At 56.8% G+C, this 18,498-nt stretch overlaps 1 protein-coding gene across 3 annotated transcripts in view; it reads left to right on the forward strand.

The window, feature by feature from the left end:
* The window catches only part of TSPAN18 (tetraspanin 18), a 187,717-nt gene that overhangs the window by 162,780 nt on the left and 6,439 nt on the right, over positions 1–18,498 (forward strand). For 2 of the 3 annotated variants that reach the window (XM_072758810.1, XM_072758809.1), the window contains exons 5-9: positions 3,848–3,920; positions 6,554–6,748; positions 14,106–14,180; positions 14,558–14,656; positions 15,196–15,378. In XM_072758810.1, coding sequence (XP_072614911.1) covers positions 3,858–3,920; positions 6,554–6,748; positions 14,106–14,180; positions 14,558–14,656; positions 15,196–15,378 — 615 coding nt within the window. In that variant the 5' untranslated portion in view covers positions 3,848–3,857. Of the gene's footprint in view, positions 1–3,847; positions 3,921–6,553; positions 6,749–14,105; positions 14,181–14,557; positions 14,657–15,195; positions 15,379–16,761; positions 17,104–18,498 lie in introns of those variants that run through there. The other variant, XM_072758812.1, reaches the window with a different exon arrangement.

Below are 18,498 nucleotides of genomic sequence, written 5' to 3' on the forward strand. Positions count from 1 at the left end.
GCATCCTGGGGAATTGCCGTGGAAGCAGGGAGCCTGGGCATAGGGATGACGGAGGAGACAAAGATAACCCACAGTCAAGGACGAGGGTCAAGATGTTCAGCAACTGGTGCACAATGGCACGGGCCAGTCAGAAGACAGGCTGGCTAAACAGCAGGCTGACCAGACCTGGGAGTCCCCACCAAATCTCAGCCCTCCCACCACCCCCTGGAGGGGACGGGTCCTGGGACAAAGGAAGGGACAGGTCCTCTTGATCCTGGCTATCCAGGGCAGCTCTGGGCTCTCTGGCCTGGAGAAGATCTGGAGAGAAAGACAGGCAAATGGAGCATCAGGAGGAGTCACATGAGGACTGTCCTCACTCTGGAGAGGGCACAGCAGAGAGAGGAAAGGAGAAAGTTAGGAGCCCCCCTGCTTGTGTGAATCCTCCTGCCCCTTCTCTCTGTTGGGGATAAGGAGGCTGCAAAGCCCTTAGCCTGGCACCAGACTTCCTGCCCATGCTGTTTAATTCACATTTGCTATGTTGTGGGCTTTTATGCAGTCCAGACCATGTACCAGGGCCTGCTGTGTCCCAGGAGGGGGACACAGCTGCCATCCCATGCCATAGGGAGCTCACTGGAACACTGGCCGATGACGTAATGGTATACAGTATAGTAGGGCAGTGGTGGAGGTCAGCAGAGGCCACGGGAGCTCTTGGGAAGGCAGGATGGGGGGTATCAGGGAAGGAGGTGATGCCTAGGGGGATGAATAGGAAATGAATGGAAAGGCAGGAGAGGGCAAGGCAGTTTGAACAGAAGGGATCAGCATGAGTGGAGGCACTAAATGAGCTTCGGGGACTCTCCTTTAATGTCGGCGATGGGGCAAAGGCACAGAAGGTGGCCGTGGGAGTCTTGGAGAACCTTGCAGACCACAGTTAGGGGGTGGCTGGTCTCCTGTAGAGGCCAGGCGTTTAGCAGGGGCATCATGTAGCTAGATGTGCTCTATGGAAAGGCCCCTCTGGAGGTGTGGCTGGAGGTAGGGAGACCAGGCCAAGGCTGGGGCCACAGCTGGGTGAGAGAGGAGGAGGCCGCGAGCAGGAGTGAGGCTGGAGGTGCTTGAAAGATCCCTGGAAGGGAGTGGATGCTGTCACCAGACTCTAGCTTTGGAGGCCAATGACATTTCATAAACTCAAGCCACAGCTCAGTGAAGGGAGGAGTCCTGTCTCTCTCTCTCTCTCTCTCTCTCTCTCTCTCCACACACACACACACACACACACACACACACACACTCCATCCTTTGTTCCTCCAAATTAGACTGCCTGGTTCAAGTCTCGGCTTTACCACTCAGCAGCTGCCACCTCAGGCAAGTCACCTAGCCTCCGTCTGCCTCAGTTTCCTTCTCTGGAAAACTGGGATGATGATTGTACTTACCTCACAGGTTGTTGTGAGTTCATACATGTCAAGTCTAAGGATGGAGCCCTGCACCTGCTAAATTCTCAATCATGTTATTATTCACAGGGGTGGAGACCAGCCAGGTGACCCCAGGAACCCTGTGTTCCCCTTCTCCTCTGGCCCAATCTAAGGAAAGCCCTTGGGCTGGGCGCCTCTGGAAGGACAAAGGCTTTGGGCCTGGAGCCCTTGGTTCAGGTTCATTCGCTGGTTTTCTCTTGGAGTGGCCTTGGGTTCATCACTGGGTGACCCGATGCATTGGTTTCTGACACTCAATAAAAAATGAAAGTAAATGTGGCTCTGATGATGCTCTGTGCCCTGTCCGTGTGTCCCCTGCTCAGCTCTGTCTTTTTTTCGGGCTCAATAAACCTAGTAGAGCAGCCAGCAGGGGCCGGGCCATGGAAGGAGGGAACCCTGGGGCCCCATGGCCCATGCCTATCTGATCCAGCACCCTCCTCATGGACTCCCAGGTGCCTGAGTGGTGCCGGGCCCACTGCCCGACTAAGGTCAGACCCTTGGCACAATAGCAAAAACCACAAGAAGAGTTGACGAGAGGCACCACACTTTCCTGCACGCCCTTCCCCAGTAGGAGGTTCTGCTGTGCTTTCCTCAACATAGATTCAAATGCACTTTTAAAACCCTCTGGCCTAAACCAAAATGCTGCATGGGGCTGGTACTGTCATCACCAGTGGAATGATCTGAGTGGGTGGGAGGCGAGCGTTGCCCTGGCCCCTTTGCTCCTTAGACTATGAGGGTGTTGGCTTTCCTTGCTGGGGGGGGGGGGGGCATCAGATGGTGGTTTGGGGTGGGAAGGGGCAGATTTGCTCAGTGCCCACCACATACCAGGTGCCGTATGTGGACGTTGGTGTTAGATCTAAGCATCACCTCCTACATGCCGTGTGGCCTTGGGCAGATCCCTTAATCTCTCCGATAATCACATACACCTTGCCAGACTACTGTGAAAATTTGCGATAACCAGTGCCCATACCTCACTGGTTGTTACAAGAATTAAATAAGATAATAGGTGTGAAGCACTGGGCCCAGGATTAGCACACAGCAGGTGCTCCCCAAACAGGGACTGCTATTATTAAGATGAATCATAATAATCCTGGCAGCAACCACTTAAGACAGGATTTGTCAACCTTACTTTGGTGGGTAAGGCAAACTGAGCCCGGCTCTCTCCAGAGGGAGGATGGGAAACCGTGGGAAGTAAGGAAGCACCATCATCCCCCCCAACATTCGACAGCTTCCAGCAATACTCCCAGGACCCTTTGCACCGCGTCCTGTCGTAGAAGCTCAGACCGCCTGCTGGGGTCACCTGAAGAGCCACTCAGGCCAGGCCGAGCCGCAGCCCTGCCCGTTAGCAGCTGGAGGAGGTTGGCCATGTGTTAGTTCACTGTGAGCCTGGTCTCCTCACCTGTCACATGGACCTCTGATCCCCGCCCCAGGTCTCTCTCCCCGGGGTTGTCATGAACAAAGTATGGCAGTATTGAATACTGAATGCGAGCATGACTGTGTGCCTTGGGGTCTGACTCATGACAGCAGTTGCCGTCTGCCTCCCCTGGGGATGCAGAAGGGCTGCCTCTTATTGGTTTCAAGTCCCAGCACCTGGCACACAGTTGGTGCACAATAAATGCTGGCTGAATGGAGCTGTATCCAGTGACTCACTACCTGGGACATACTGTTAGGTAGGGACAGGGAAGGCTCCTTAGGTAGGTGGGATGCCGCAGGTCCCATGACGGGGGGTAGTCAGGGTGTAAGGAGGGCTTGGCCTCAGGAGCAGGGCTCGGGTGCCCAGGTAGGTGCCCATACCCCCTTCTGCCTCTGACAGCCCTCCTCCCTGGCACCATGGAACCACCCTGGGACGTGCTGTAGGTTGGAGGGCATATGCGGCGGCAGGAAGTTTGTGAGGCCCAGGATTCTGCTCCTGCTCCGTGACCTTGGCCAGTTCCCGAAGGCTCTGAGCCTGAGTGGCTCATCGGCCAGATGGAAGGCTCACCTCTGCAACTAAGCACTGTCTCCAGGCAGCCCTGTTGAGCCCTTGCCACCTGCTAGATGTGGTGCTAAGCGTGAGACTAAGCATGTTCCTGCATTATTTCTGTGAATCCTCATGATACTGCTGGGAGGAAGCTTCTGGTTTTGATCTCCTTTCTCAGGTGGGAAAGAGCAAGATTCAGAGAGGTGGAGCGATTTGCCCAAGACCACACAGCAAATGAATGTAGAACTGGGCTTGGACCCAGGCAGGCTGGCTTCCCCGAGTTCTCCTAATGCTGGCCCCACAGAGTAAAGAGCTGCCTCTGAGCAAGGAAATCGTTACCAGTGTCCCTCTTCCAGGAACCCCCATAGGGGAGGGCAGGTGGGGGGCCAAGGGTTCTTTCTGGGCAGGGTCCTCCAGCAGGGAAACTGAGAGTCTTGCTGTTTTGTAGGTAGAACACCATGGAAGGGGACTGTCTGAGCTGCATGAAGTATCTGATGTTTGTCTTCAATTTCTTCATATTTGTAAGTATGGCTGGGACGTGCCCAGGGTGTCCCTGGGCCTGCTGGGTGGGCATAACAGGCTGTACCTTAGAAATGGTCACACCAAAAAAAAAAAGAAAAGAAAAGAAAAGAAGAAAGAAAGAAAGAAAGAAAGAAAGAAAGAAAGAAAGAAAGAAAGAAAAAGAAATAGTCACACCAGGCTGAGTACTGGGGACAGGTAGGGGTCAGTGCTAGAAGCAAACCTACCCACCCAGACAGAATTTCCCATATGAGAGGTCCCCCCGCCCCCCGTGGGGCCTGGCCCAGTCCGAAGAGCCTACAGTCGGTCTCAAGAGAGATGTTTTGCACAGATCCTGAGCTGTCAGGCCCTCTGACAAAGGGTAGGGGCCTTAGTACTGGATCTGACCCCTGGTGGAGGCTGAGGACAAGGAGGGAATGGAGAAGAGGGCAACAGAGAGAGCCTCGTGGGTAAAAGAAGATACGAACTCCCCCTCCCTTCCCCTGGTGGCCCCGAGGAAGAAAGGACAGGGTGGATGGGAAGGTGATTAGCAAGTTTCGGGAGATAGCAGTTTTCCTTGGGGACACAGCAGGACTGGAATCCCATCCGTTATAGGAGAACAGTTTGGCCTCATTGGATTTTGAGGGGAAGTAAAGTGTCTGGAATCCCTGTGTGTTGGGGCACAGAGAGCCCCACTGGACCCTGACCTCCCCAGAGCTGTTGCAGGCATCCGAGCTGCTGCGACCACCTGACGTAATTGAAACCTCTCTGGGGCCGGGAGCACCCAGAGTTCAAAGCTGGTCTGCATCTAACCAGCTGTGTGATCAGAAACACATTTCACCTCTCTGAACCTCGGTATCTTCATCCCTTAATTACCTACCTCAACAGGGTTTTTTGGGAAGTTAAGCAAGATTTGTTTAGGAAGCGCCTGGAAGGTGCCAGCACTTGCTGGCTTAGCTCCATCCGAATCCAGCCTATGGAGTCTGTGGTGAGTCTATGCACAGAGGCCTGAGCGCTCAGGGGGCCAGCCCAGCGCCCTGCAGCACAGCCCACCTGCTGGCAGCACCCCCGAGCTCTGCTCGGGCCCCTCGCTTCTCCCAGGGGCAGAGCCACACTCCTGGCCTCTTGAGCCCCCGCAGGCTCTCCCGACCCCACCTCAACCTTTGACTTTAGTGCAGCCAGGACCTGGGTGAGTAAAAGTCCACCGATGCCCTCCAGGGCAGGGTCCCTGTGAAAGAGAGGTCCCTTTCTGGTCACCACTGTCTCTCTTCAATCTCTCCTATTTTGTATACATTCAAGCAATTGTCCCGGGGTCCCTCCCTTGCCCATAATCCTAAAGAACAGGGAGCCCCCCAGACTTGAATCCTAGACCCAACTTACAAGCTGGGTGGCCCCAGGCAAGCCCCAGTGTCGCCCCCTGAAATCGGGCTGCGTCCCCTTGGGCAGCTCAGTCTGTGCCTGGGACGCAGCCCTCTGCTCACAGCGGTTGAGCCCCAAACCTTAAGAGCAATGAGGAGCGAGGTGCCTTTGACCGGATCTCTTATAAGGGACGGAGGAGAAAAGCAGCGTGCAATGCAGGGTGGCAGTGTGGACTGTCACTGGGAGCCCCGGTGGGCCTTTCCTTTCCCTGCCCCTCACTGCCACCCCGTGCTGGGTACTTCGGGGCCTCCCTGCTGCACCCCTGCCCTGACCCCTGTACCTAAGGATCTCGTCTCCTGCTCCAAGCCCCAAGCCATGCTGATTTGCCCACCAGCTTGCACACCCCTCTCAGCCACACCAGAGCTCACCCGTTTGCTCTTATCTGCAGGCTGGCATTGCTGGCCCCGCACCTCTGGGGGCCTCCGGTCCTCCCACCGCATGGGGATTGCAGGCACTTTTACCCCCTTCAAAATCTGCTGAGGCCAAACTGCTCTCCTACGGCAGATGGGCTTCCAGGCCTGGCCTGTCCCCTGGGAAGACTGAACGGATATTTACTGATCACCTTCCCATCAACTGTCCTTTCCTCCTCAGGGCCACCTGGGGGAGGGGGTGTTGGTAGCTTCTTTTCCCCCCGGGGAAGCTAAGGTTCAGGGAGGTTAAGCCAGGATGAGTAAGGCACGCAGAGATGCGCGGTGGACAGGACCACAAACAAGACGGCTTGCCAGGAGCCGGTCTGAGAGTGGCGAGCCCACCCTGATGAGAGCTCCTGTCGAGGACAAAGCGGATGGCGTGTGTCCGGGTGTGTCTGAGGCCCAGCACAGGCCTCAGAGCATGTTCTGTAGACTCGGGGCCTGTCAGAGAAGCCCGGGATTCAGCCCCGGCTCTGCCATGAGCTTGCTGTGTGGCCTTCAGCAGGGGCTGAAGTGTGGAATCAGAGGGGGCACCTGGTGCCCTCATTACCCTGCAGCTCTGACATTTAAGGAGAATCTAAAAGAGGCAGATGGGGTGCAGATGGGAGATGGGGTTTATGGGACACCCTTAAGGTCCAGGTGACCAGGAAAATGCAAACCAGAGAAAAGCATTGCTGGGACGCCAGTGTGTGCAGCAAGTGGGGTTTCTGTCTGGTTCTCTGGGCTCTGCCCCAGAGCCCCGCTCAGGGGGACGGTGTGCGTGCACAGTGGCTAACCCCCCTGTCTACCTGTCTCTCCCCCTCCCTCCCTCCCGGCCCTGGGAGCAGCTGGGTGGGGCCTGCCTGCTGGGCATCGGCGTCTGGGTCATGGTGGACCCCACCGGCTTCCGGGAGATCGTGGCCGCCAACCCCCTGCTTATCACGGGTGCCTACATCCTCCTGGCCATGGGGGGCCTGCTCTTTCTGCTCGGCTTCCTGGGCTGCTGCGGGGCCGTCCGTGAGAACAAGTGTCTGCTGCTGTTTGTGAGTAGCCCCACCCCCACCCCACCCATGGGTTCCTGGGGAAAAGCGTGATGGGGGGGGGGTGCTGTGTCTACACTGCAGGGGACTCAGAGGTCACGCCCAGCTGGGCTGGCCTCCTGGAGCAGGAAGGCCACCAGCCTGTTCCGCTTGCACCTGCGGCCCCGGCTTCCAGAGCCTGCTGCTCCCTGCACTGGGCCCGTGCCTGCCGTCAGGTGGAGAGCGGCCTGGGCCTCCGGGGCTGAACAGCCAAGACACGGTCAGCTGAGCACACGGCCCAGGATGCTTTTCCCCTTGCCTTCTCCCAAGAACTCAAATGTCTAACTCCTTGGTGCAAAAGGAGGGTACCTGTTCCATAATCCAGTCACAGCTTGCATTTCCAGTTTTAGAATAGAGCTGATATGATCTCTGAAATCTCTTTATTCATTAGATAAATAGTGCGTGAGCTGCTACTGCAGGCCAGGTCGTTCACTAAGAGCTGAAGATGCATCAAGGGCTGAGCGGCCGTCCCCTCCATGGTGGACAGGCACGTGGGAGGCTGTGAGGCCCATGGGGACACGTGGGCAGCAGGCAGGCCTGCTCTGTCCCCTAACTAATGGTGTGACTTGGGTCTGGCTTCTTAGCCTCTCTGAGCTTTAGTGTCTCTGCTTGTTTAACAAGGGGCAGCTGAGCCATAGGTTGGAGCTAAGTGTGGCAAGCAGTGGATGTTCTGTTTCTCTGACCTTCCGTATTCTTGTGGGCTGGCCTTTGGTGGATGGGCCTTCCACCCCAGTGAGGTCCCGTGGGCGCCCAGGGCTGGAGAGCTTCTAGTTTGAGCCCAGTGAAAACAGCCCCGCTTAGAGAAATGTGTGTGGATGGGTCAACGTGCCGATGGTCCTCGTGGGTGAGTGGGTGCAGAGGCCGGGTGTCAGGTGGCCCGGGAGGGGTGGGCCGGGCGTCAGGAGGACTCTGTGGCAAGGTGTCTGCTCCTGTGGCTTTGGGAGGTAGAGGCCTGGCACGAGCCCTCCTCCCCAGATTAGAACAGACTGGGCGGCCCCCATTCCTGTCACAGTGAGATTCCCCACATCCCAGGCAGGAAGTGAAATCAGCTGTGAAACGTGTGACTCGGAGCCCAGGGTCCCTTTGGCTTTGGGCAGCCTGAACACTGCAAACTTTGCATTTGGAGAGAAAACAAAGAGACCCGCGGGCGCCCCCTGGCGGGAAGCCCTCTGCAAAGCCAGCCGGTGCTCAGGAGCCCAGGGGTACTTTATTTGATTTTTTTTTTTTAGATTGATTGATTGATTGATTGATTGATTGATTTATTTATTTATTTATTTATTTATTTATTTATTTATTTATTTATTTATTTGAAAGAGAGAGAGAGAGAGTATGAGCAGGGAGGGGGGCAGAGGGAGTAGGAGATGCAGGCCCTTGCTGAGCAGGGAGCCTGATGCAGGACTCGATCCCGGGACCCTGGGATCCCGACCTGAGCTGAAGGCAGACACTTAACTGAGCCACTCAGCCGCCCCCCAGGGGGTCTTTAAAAGGAGCCATGATATGGGTCCCAGGTCATGCCGACCCCTCCTCTCCTCCCCCCCACCCCTCAGCAGCCCCCCCACACACACCAGCCTCATCCCTGAAGCCAAGACCAGAGGCCAGCCTGGGGGCCTCAAAAGCCCTCCCCACAAGAGCCTGCCACTGGGTGGGCGCGGCAGTCCAGGTGGAGAAGACCAAGACCCAGGGACCAGCTGAGGTGCCCCCCCCCCCGCCCCGCCCCAGGCCCCACTCCCAAGGGAAAGCTAGGTCTTGTCTGTGGCTGGGCCCGGCCCTTAGAGCCTTAAGGAGCCCCTTCCAGCTCCCTCTCTTCGCCACCTTCTCCTTCCTCCCTTTCTCTGCTAGTCTGGAGATCTAGGAGACCTACCTGTGTCCATCCCTTTCTTTTCTTGCTCTTTCTCTGACTCTGATCTCTTGCTTTCTATTTCTGCTAACTTTCCTTAACCCTCTCCTAAGCAATCCTAGTCTCCGCCCCTCTCTCCCTATTCCCCTGTGTCCTCTCCCCATCCTCTCCCTTCCCCTTCTTTGGCTCCATCCCTCCCCTCCTTCCCCTTCCTCCCCTACCCTCTCATCACCTTCCTCTCCTTTTCTCCATCCCCTCCCCTCACCCTTCCCCTCTCTCTCTTCCCCCTCTTCCTACCCTCTGACCTTCCCCCTCCTCCCATTCCTTCCCTCTCCCCCCACCTTTGAAGCCCAGCACCTATTAGCCTGAGGTCTCCATGCAAGTCAAAGGCAGGGAATCCTTGGACCCAGGTCCCCTGTCTCTCAGACCAGGGCTAGTTGAGGGGCTCCTAATCTAAAATGGACTCACATGTCTGAAATTCACCCAAAATTATGTACAAAATATTACATTAGGGCCTTGTGTGTATGTGTGCCTATACACATGTGTTGTTTGTGTGTGTTGTGTGAACACGTGTGTTTCTGGGGAGAGGTGCCACCACTTCTGGAAGGTTTTCAAAAAGATTCATGACCCAAAAAATAAGAAGAACCACTTCTCTCTCCTAACCTGGACTGGCCATGTGGTGGTTCCTGCTGAAGAGAGGCACCCAGTCTCACCCCTGGTTGCTGCTGGGGTCCCTTGAGAAGCCTGACATCCCTGCTCCTCAACCTTCGGGGAGGAAGGGAAGACTTGTCAGGAATAGGACCCAGAGGGAGTGACTTTGGCCACCTCAGCAGGGAAGGAGGGCTGGGGTGGGGGGAACAGCGCATCCCTTCCCCCCTGCTCTGAGGCTGAAACCCCAGGGTGCCATCACCCTCCACCAACCAATGAGCCTAATGACTACATCACCTAATGATCAATTTTTCTAAAGATACTGTTTCCAGACACTCCTGGTGATCAATTTTACAGCATTTCACATACAATAGGACAATTTCAGCCTATAATGGATATTTTGTGTCATCCCTTTTTTGCAGTTGCTTGCCTCTGAGTCATTCACAGAATGTTTTTAATCTATTTATTTAAAGATTCAAAGTTCTTTTTTTCTGTTTTATGACAAAGGCATGCTAAATTGGAAAGGAGAACAGCAAAGCAAGATGAGTGTATTTAGAAGAGATAAATGAGCTGAATGGCACATAAAGTATGTAAATTTGGTAAACATTTATTAGAAATGAGAACTGAAAGTAGATGTGCCCATAGGCAGATGGGCTAGAAAAATCTGGAAACGCAAGTAGGCAAGATAGCAGTTTCTGACCCTTTGTTAATTTTTCCATCCTAAGCAAAGTAGTGAACATTTGATGTTCAGGAATTACTGGCAAATGTGTCCTTAGGCAAATGAGATGGGGTGAGATTAACTCAAAAACCCTGGGAAAGGCCCCACCCCGTGGGGGGAAGCCCAGGGAGGCGTCAGGACAAGCCTCTGTGATGGGGTCCGGGGGTGCCCCTCTGAATAACCAGGAGGAAGCAAGAGGAAGTAATCTCACACTGGGGAAGGCCAGTGGGCAGAAGTGGCATCGCTACTGATGCTGGCACCACAGCCCTGCACTTGGCTGCGGGTGACCCGCTCACACACGTCACCCCTGCTGCAGGAGGGGGCCCTGGCAAGGACATCTGCAGGCCTCCTCCCTCTGTGAGCTACTAGCTTCATTCACGAATTTTATCTCATGAATCACGAACCTCGGCTCGGCGTACACTGCACGAGGATGGCGATCTCATCTGCCTTGCCGGTACCTGGCATAGCTCCTGGCACACAGCAGGTGCTCAATGGACAGCCCTGGAATAAAAGGACAGAGAGGAGGTGGTCTTAGGAGTGTGGTAAGAGCATGGGCTTTGGAGCCAGGAAAGTCTAGGTTGTGATCCCTGCTCAGCTGCTTCCTGGCTGTGTGACCTGAGGCCAGTTACTTCACCTCTCTGAACCTAGACTCCTCCTATGTAAGATGAAGCAGATGACGCGGCCTTCCCACCCATAGTGTTGTGATCATGGCTCAAGGAGAAAATGTGCATCTCGCCTAACTCTGTTCCTAGCACATGCAATCACTTGATAAATGTGGAACTAGAAGAACCTTGTTGGTCTTCTAGAACCTGTAGGGTCTTCATAGGGACAAGAGACCCTACAGGCGATCAGAAAGCCTCCAGACCTGGAGGCTCTAATGGGTTCCAGGGTAACAAGGTGTTCAGAGGCTGAGTTCTAGAATCAGAGTTCCCACACTTAGCCAGGTGTGCCACCGACCGGATGGGCCAGCTTGGTCAAAGTACTACCTCTCCGGGTCTCAGTTTCCCCCGTGGTAAGCTGGAGGTGTTGAGGGTAACCGCGGCTGCTTCCCCAGGCCACTGAGAACGCCCTGAGAAAGAAGCCATGTAAGATCCGGGGCACCCCGGTGGTAAGCTCTCGGTAGGTGTTAGCCAACGTCAGTGTTTCAGGCCTTGTCCACACCAGCACCTGCCGTCGGGAGAGCCGTGCCTGCCTCTTGGTTCCGAGCCGCCATCTGAGCAGCCCTACCTGTGCCAGCCTCACGCAAAGCGCTCTAGCTGCACCCCCTAACCGAAGTGTGCTAAGCCCCATCCGGGGGGCCACACGCTCCGGGGACCAGGAGCGCACGGCGTGCACGCGGCTTGAGCTCTGTGTCATCCAGAGTTTATAACCGTCTAAGCTGTGATCGATAGCCGGAGCCCGCCCAGTCGCCTGGCAGAGGGTGGAAACCATCTCCAGGGCCACTCCTCGCGAGCCTGAGAACTGCCAGCGACTCGGCCAAGAGGACAGAGGACAGGGAGGGCTCCCAGGGTGGCCATGTGAAACGGGGCCAGATGCCCATCCATCAGTGGCCAAATGGAAGTGCCAGGAGCCCCGCCAGGGCCTCCATCACTGTCACCGGGGATGCGAGGCTGCAGAGTCTCTTGGGGTGGTGGGGGTGGGGGTGACGGGGTGCAGAATGGACTGTGGGAGTTGCGGCCTTGGGGGGGGGCGGGGTGCAGCCTGCCCGGGCCACAGGAGGCCCTCTGTGACTCTCCCCTCTGGTTGGGGAGCTCTGTCCCCAAACCCAGGCAAGAGGGGGAAGCAGACCCCCAGGGCTCCGAAGAGTCCCCCAGGCCAGTCCCGAACCGTCTTTCCAGCAGAGAGAAGAGGTAGCGTGGCGCTCAGCGAGACAGCTGCATTAAGAGGCGAGGTTTTGCTCTGGCGTTTTGGAGCTGCGCAGCTTTGGAGTAGTGGTTCCCTTCTCTGGCTTGTTTCCTCCACTGTGGACGTGGGGGCTAAACGGAAAGAGGTCGTGCAGTGGGCACCGGCTTCTTTTTTTTTTTTTAAAAGATTTTATTTATTTATTCATGAGAGACAAAGGCAAAGACATAGGCAGAGGGAGAAGCAGGCTCCCTGCAGGGAGCCCGACATGGGACTCGATCCTGGGTATCCAGAAAACGCCCTGAGCCAAAGGCAGACACTCAACTGCTGAGCCACCCAGGTGTTCCCTGGCACCGCTTCTAGTGCCAAATAAGCCCCTCTGAGCCCCTCTGAGCCAGAGGCAGCATGGCCCGGCGAGCCCGTGGCCGAAGACGACCACGAGGGACCAGGTGCAAAGGGGTCCACGCCTTGTGAGGGCCCCACCTGTTCCTTGGGTTTGGGCATTTTCCTTGGGTTTGGGCATTTAAAATATGAATGAAGCCATTGGCAAGTCTGGAGGTGTTTCATGCCCACACCCTTGAGGGACCATCTCAAAATCCACCCCAAGGCTCTCCACCCGCAGCCCTAGCAGTCTGGAGAAACCCTGTTTCAGTCGCTGTTAGAGCTGAAAAGACAAGGAGAGAACCTGACTGCGGTCCTCCCAGATGAGGATAAAGGGACAGAAACCACAAGGGATGCGATCCAGGGGAGGGACACCTAGGGGCCTTGCAAGCAGCCGGGAGCGTGTCTGTGGGGAAACGAGCACTGAGTGAATCCCCGGGGCCAGGCCCTCAAGGCTCCTGTGTGAGCTGCCTTCTGTGGTCCTTGTAAAAGCCTCAACCACAAGCTTTGCTCAGCCTCTGTGACGACACACAGAACTATCACATCCATTGTTTCATGACTCCCCACAATGATCCCGGGAGTGGATGTTAGCATCCTCATTTTACTGACAAGGAAACTGAGGATCAAAGGTTTTTTTTTTTTTTCGTGATTGTCCCCCGGCCACACGAAGGGAGGCAAGGGGGCTGAGGTGTCCTGATGCTAAGCCCCAGACTCTCTGCCTCCCTCCAGCCCACGCACATCTAGTGCAGGTGTGAGGGCAGCGGCCGAGGTGCTGCAAGGCTGTGGAGGAACCAGCCTCCGTGGGCCCCGGGGATCTGGCCCTCTGCTGGTGGTCTCCAGTGGGGCTGACTGTCGCAGACTGAGATGGCCAAGGGCACCAGCAGCGCGAAGTGATGAAGGCAAAGTCATTTCCTGTTTCTCCTGCCAGCAGCCCTCACCAAACAGGGCCCACAGTGACCAGGGGCTGCCACGCAGCACGTAACGAGGTTGTTACGGTGAGCGGGTCACTCGTGGGTTCGTTCGTTCATCCGATGGCCGTGGCCCGACACCTTTGCTGGCGGGCACTGTGAATGCAGCGCGCTGTTAGAGCCTCTGTGCCGATGTTAGAGATGGGGGGGCTGCCCAGCAGGTGCTGTGCAGGCACCTCTGTGGGGCACCACCATGTGGGGGAGCCAGCCTCGCCTGGTGAGAGGCCGCACTGAGCCTCGTCTGGAAAATGAGGAGCTGGTGGGTGCGGAAGGGAGGAGCCTTCCTGGCAGAGGGAGTGTAGCACGTAAGGGCCCCGAGACAGGAGGCGCCCTGGATAATTTGGGGAACATAAAGAAATGCGGCGAGTAGAGCGGGGAGGGGTCTTGTTAGATTTCGGACTCTGGCCCCTGGGTTTCTAGATGTTGATGGACCCATCGCCTTGCCTCCCATCTTGCATCTTGGTCGTGGTTGAAGGTCAACACAGACTGCACCGCTCATGGGAGGGGGAGGCGGCGCTGGGGCCCGCGGGGTGTGGGAGGCCAGCCACTGGCCCCCAGGGAGCTCTGGATCTCCGAGGTGTGCACTGTCCACACAGAGAGGGCCCAAACAGACCAACATCGATCGCCTCCCAGGGCTGCTGTGTGGCGTTGTTCAGGCCGAGCACTGCACAAGGGGCATCGTGGCAGGGGTGCCATTTGCACGGAAGGCATATTTGCTTGTTTGCTTTCCCATGTTTGTATGGAAATGTTTGCGGAGTCTGCAGATGGGTTGCTGGTATGCTCACGAACAACGGTGAGGTTCCTTGGTCGCCTGAAATCGGTACGTCCGGTCAACTGCGTAACAGATGGAAGGGCACGTCCGCAAGCGGTCACTGGTCCCCTTCCCGCCGCCCCTGGGGCTCACGAGCCTGCCTCTTCTCTTTACAGTTTTTTCTGTTCATCCTCATCATCTTCTTGGCGGAGCTCTCGGCGGCCATCCTGGCCTTCATCTTCAGGGAAAATGTACGTGCGGGCCCCCCTGCATGGCCACCCCCCGCTCAGAGAGGGTCCCGCAGAGTCCACAGCCTCTCAGCCAGCGATCCCAGCCCGGACCGTGACCCACCCCCACCCTCTTCCTGTGAGGGTTTTTCTGGAGGCAGAATTGGACGGTCCCTAAGGGTCTCTGCTCTTCCAAACCACCCGATACAATCCCACACCAGATTCTGGAATCTTCCATTCCACACCATGCCCAGCAATAACCATTGGACAGGCAGAGGATAGTCAGGCTGCCCCCCAAGCCCCAGAATAGGTGCTGTGCAGGAGGACAGAGCAGAGCTCTCTGGGTTGAGGCCCGGGCCGGGGTGGGGGGACCTGAGCCTGCCCTCTGCCTCTTCCCGCAGCTCACTCGCGAGTCCTTCACCAAGGAGCTCACCAAGCACTACCAGGGCAACAATGACACAGACGTCTTCTCCGCCACCTGGAACTCCGTCATGATCACAGTGAGTGACGCGCCTGGGGATGCTGTGAGCCTTCACAGCCGTGATGCCAGGTGGAGCAAATGTGGGGCCTCCAGAGCCCCCTGGGCTCCTGTGCCAGACATCAGTCATCACTCGGGCCTGCCCCCCGGAGCCCAGCTGGGGCCTAGGAATCGGCCTCCACACGGCGTTCTGGACCGTCATTAGGGGCCCATTGAACACGGTCCAGACTCCGGCCGAAACCTATTTGCCATCCCTAACCCCAGTCTGCAAGCAGCTGTGATTGTCAGCGATGCTAATCACAGCAACCGTGTCTTGGGTGCTGCTGCCTGGTGAGGTAGGAATTGTTACCTCCAGCCTCCTTTTGCACAGGAGGACACTGAAGGCTCAGAGACGTCGGGTGACTTTCCCAGGGTCACATGGGAGGAACAGACAGCCAACCCCTAGCTGAGGCTTGACCCTGCTCCACGCCTGGCCTTGGGAGCAGCTGTCCATCTCTGCACCACCACCCCTCCCCTGGGTTCAGCTCCCACCCACCAGATCTCCCTTTGATCCCCTTCTAGTTTGGCTGCTGTGGCGTCAACGGGCCCGAAGACTTCAGGTTTGCGTCCGTGTTCCGACTGCTGACTACAGGCAGCGACGAGGTGCCGGAGGCCTGCTGCCGGAGAGAGCCCCAGACTCGGGATGGGGTCCTGCTGAGCAGGGAGGAGTGCCTCCTGGGAAGGGACCCGTTCGTGAACAAGCAGGTACCAGGCCCTGCTCCCCAGGGCAGGGGGACTCGGATGGCCAGGGCTGGGCAGGTGGCAGTGCTGGCACAGGGCGTCTGAAGCACCCCAGAAACCCCCCTGGGTGGGTGGGTCATGACATGCAACTCCTGAACAGGGGCAGATGAAGCCCTTGAGATCCAGCTGAGACAGAGGAAGGAAGTAGAGGGTGGCGGGTGGGTGGGCAATGGTACAGGCCGGAGGAATGGGCGTCTTGTCTGGGGTTAAAGGGTAAGTCGGAGCCGTCCAGTGTTCCCGGCAGAGCACTCTCTGAGCTTCTGGGGTGCAGGTCGGGAGCCAAAGCCTGAATCACATGGTGGGAGCCCCTCCTTCGCTCTTATTTGAGGGAAGCTCGCCTGTGCCCTATCAGAGCCCCTGCTGACCCCAAGGGAGCAAGGTTCCCCTCAATCCCCAAAGGTCAGGGAAACTGTCAGACCCTTCAGTTCTCTTGGAGCCCAAGGACTTTATCTCGGTCCTGGGAAGAAGCGCTTTCCCCTTTCTGCACATGCCGTCTTGGGGGGAATGGGACGCAGGGCCCCTGCATTGCCCTCCACCTGCCGGGATAGTGCCCTCGTACTTGATTCTTCCTTCTTCCTGAGCAGCTCCCCACCCAGAACCCCCGTGGGGGCTTAAACATGGGCTCCCCATGTTTAAGACAGAGGTCCCTGGCCCCTTGGGCGTGTGTGTGAGAGACCAGGCTGGGCACGGGGTGGAGGAGAACGGGGATGAACTATGAACCGAGTGCATGTCCCCACACCCCTCACTTGATTCGGCTTTTAATGAGCATCTCCTGGGGCAGTCCCAGATGGAGGGGACACGGCAGGAGACAGGAGACAAGGGGCTCAGGATCTAGTTCAAGAGAGCACATGATAAGGAACAAACCAGAAGTAATAACTTCACATGGCAATGATCTCCATCAAGAAAATACAAGCAGGTGCCCAGGGAGAACGGAGGGGATGGGGGCCGGAGGGCAGGCCTCCCAGAGCCCCAGGGAGGGGGCAGCATGCTGAGGCCTGACCCTGGCCATCTGGTGGGATCTTTCCGGCCTGAGCTTGGAACTCCACACTCCATCCCCTGCACATGCCCGTGTGGTGTCAAAGGACTCACGAGCCACTGTGGGCTCGGGGCAGAGGGCCACCAATGGGTTGGACCTCAGCCTCCAGGAGAAGCTGCAGGAAGTGGAGGCCGGGGCGGGGAGTGGGCTCAGGCTTTGATGTCAGGCAGGCCTGGACTGTGACACCCTCTCTGGACCTCAGATTCCTCACACCGTAGCAGAGACCATGGGCTATCCTCCTTGGAAAGATGGGGTTTATACGCCACCCCATCACCACCAGGGAAAAGCTGCACTTCCTACTTCCCTTGCAGCTAAGCCAGGTGGCCGTGCAGGAGCCAGGGAGGGGCCAGCAGAAGCACTGTGCCTGCCCCTCCTCCCTACCCCCTGGCTGGAATGAAGCGATGGTGACAGCCATCTAGGACCTGGGACCATCCCCCTTAGGATGTCAGAGCATGGGCAGCTGGGGTGGCTCAGTGGTTTAGCACCGCCTTCGGCCTAGGGTGTGATCCTGGAGACCTGGGATGGAGTCCCACGTCGGGCTCCCTGCATGGAGCCTGCTTCTCCCTCTGCCTGTGTCTCTGCCTCTCTCTCTCTCTCTCTCTGTGTGTGTCTCTCATCAATAAATAAATAAAAATATTTTTAAAAAAATAAAAGGATGTCAGACCATTACGAGGGGAGCCTGGGTCTCTGACAGCTCCATGAAACAGACGGACCACCACAGCTTGGGATTTCATACGAAAGATGAGCAAACTTCTAGCTTGTTCCAAGGCACCGCTGTTTGGGTGGCCTGGTGCCCAGAGCCAACACCAATGTCCTGAGGCCACCTGTGGATCGTTGAGGGAGGCGCTTTGCGGGCCGTGTTCCTGTAGGGCTTCATCCTCATAAGCTTCCTGTGTCTGCACTCATCCTTGGTGATGGCACCTCCTTCTGTCTCCTGGACATGACTTTGGAATCAGAGCTCCTTGTTGGGTGGTGGGGTGTCCCCGTCCAGCTGCCTGAGTTCTTTATGGTGACTCTCCCTCTGTTCCTCATGAGGATCCCCCAAGTTTGACCTCTGAGATCTTTTTCTGAGTCACTCATCCCTCCTGAGCCTTCTTCCTTTTCAGAGCCTCCGTGGAGGGACTGTCGCTATTTGGTTTTTCTCCAAAGCCCATTTTGCTAAAGCCCTGCATTTCTGACTGTGCCTTGCATCCCAGTCATGGTTTTCTTAAAAAAAAAAAAAAAATATATATATATATATATATATATATATTTATTTATTCATGAGACACACACACAGAGAGAGAGAGAGAGAGAGAGAGAGAGAGAGGCAGAGACACAGGCAGAAAGAGAAGCAGGCTCCCTGTGGGGAGCCTGATGCGGGACTCGATCCCAGGACTCCGGGATCACGCCCTGAACCAAAGGCAGACGTTCAGCCACTGAGCCACCCAGGTGTCCCCAGTCACAGTCTCCAACCAGTGAGCAAAACGCCTGGATGCCAGGACCCGAAATCCCAACTAAAGGGGCTTATGCACACGCCCCCTGTGTTTCACACACAGCGAGCATTCTGGAAGGTGGCGCCTCTCCCACTGCATCAGTAGCATTGTCCCGCCTGCCTGACGAGCCTCTGAGATCTCTGTGGCCTTTCCTTGGTGGTGAAACAGCTGCTGTTGGCTCCAGACACCCCCTCCCCATGTTTAAGACAGAGGGAAGGGAAAGCGTGGCACCCCTGTCCTTCCCAGAAAGCCCCCGTCCCGTCTGCATAGATCTGGGTGGCCAGGACCCGGTTACGTGGCGCCCAAAGGCCAAGGCAGATGGCACTCAGTTGTGGATGTCAAGTGAGCCCCCCGCTGTTTGCCACTGCACTCCATGGGCAGAAATGAGAAAATCCCGAAAGGAGGTGACCGTGATGAGCACTCAGCCTCCCCCGTTGGTAGGAGTCAAAGCCACCGGGGCATTTCGCCAGCTCTTCCTCAGCCCGCCCTGGGTCGAGACAGTCACCCAGGCCTCCTGCTGGAAACAGAGGAGGGGGGGCTCCGAGCACATGATGATCTGGCTGGACTCCAGGC

The sequence above is a fragment of the Vulpes vulpes genome, chromosome 5 (genome assembly GCF_048418805.1).
Source record: "Vulpes vulpes isolate BD-2025 chromosome 5, VulVul3, whole genome shotgun sequence".
NCBI classification, from domain to species: Eukaryota; Metazoa; Chordata; class Mammalia; order Carnivora; family Canidae; genus Vulpes; species Vulpes vulpes.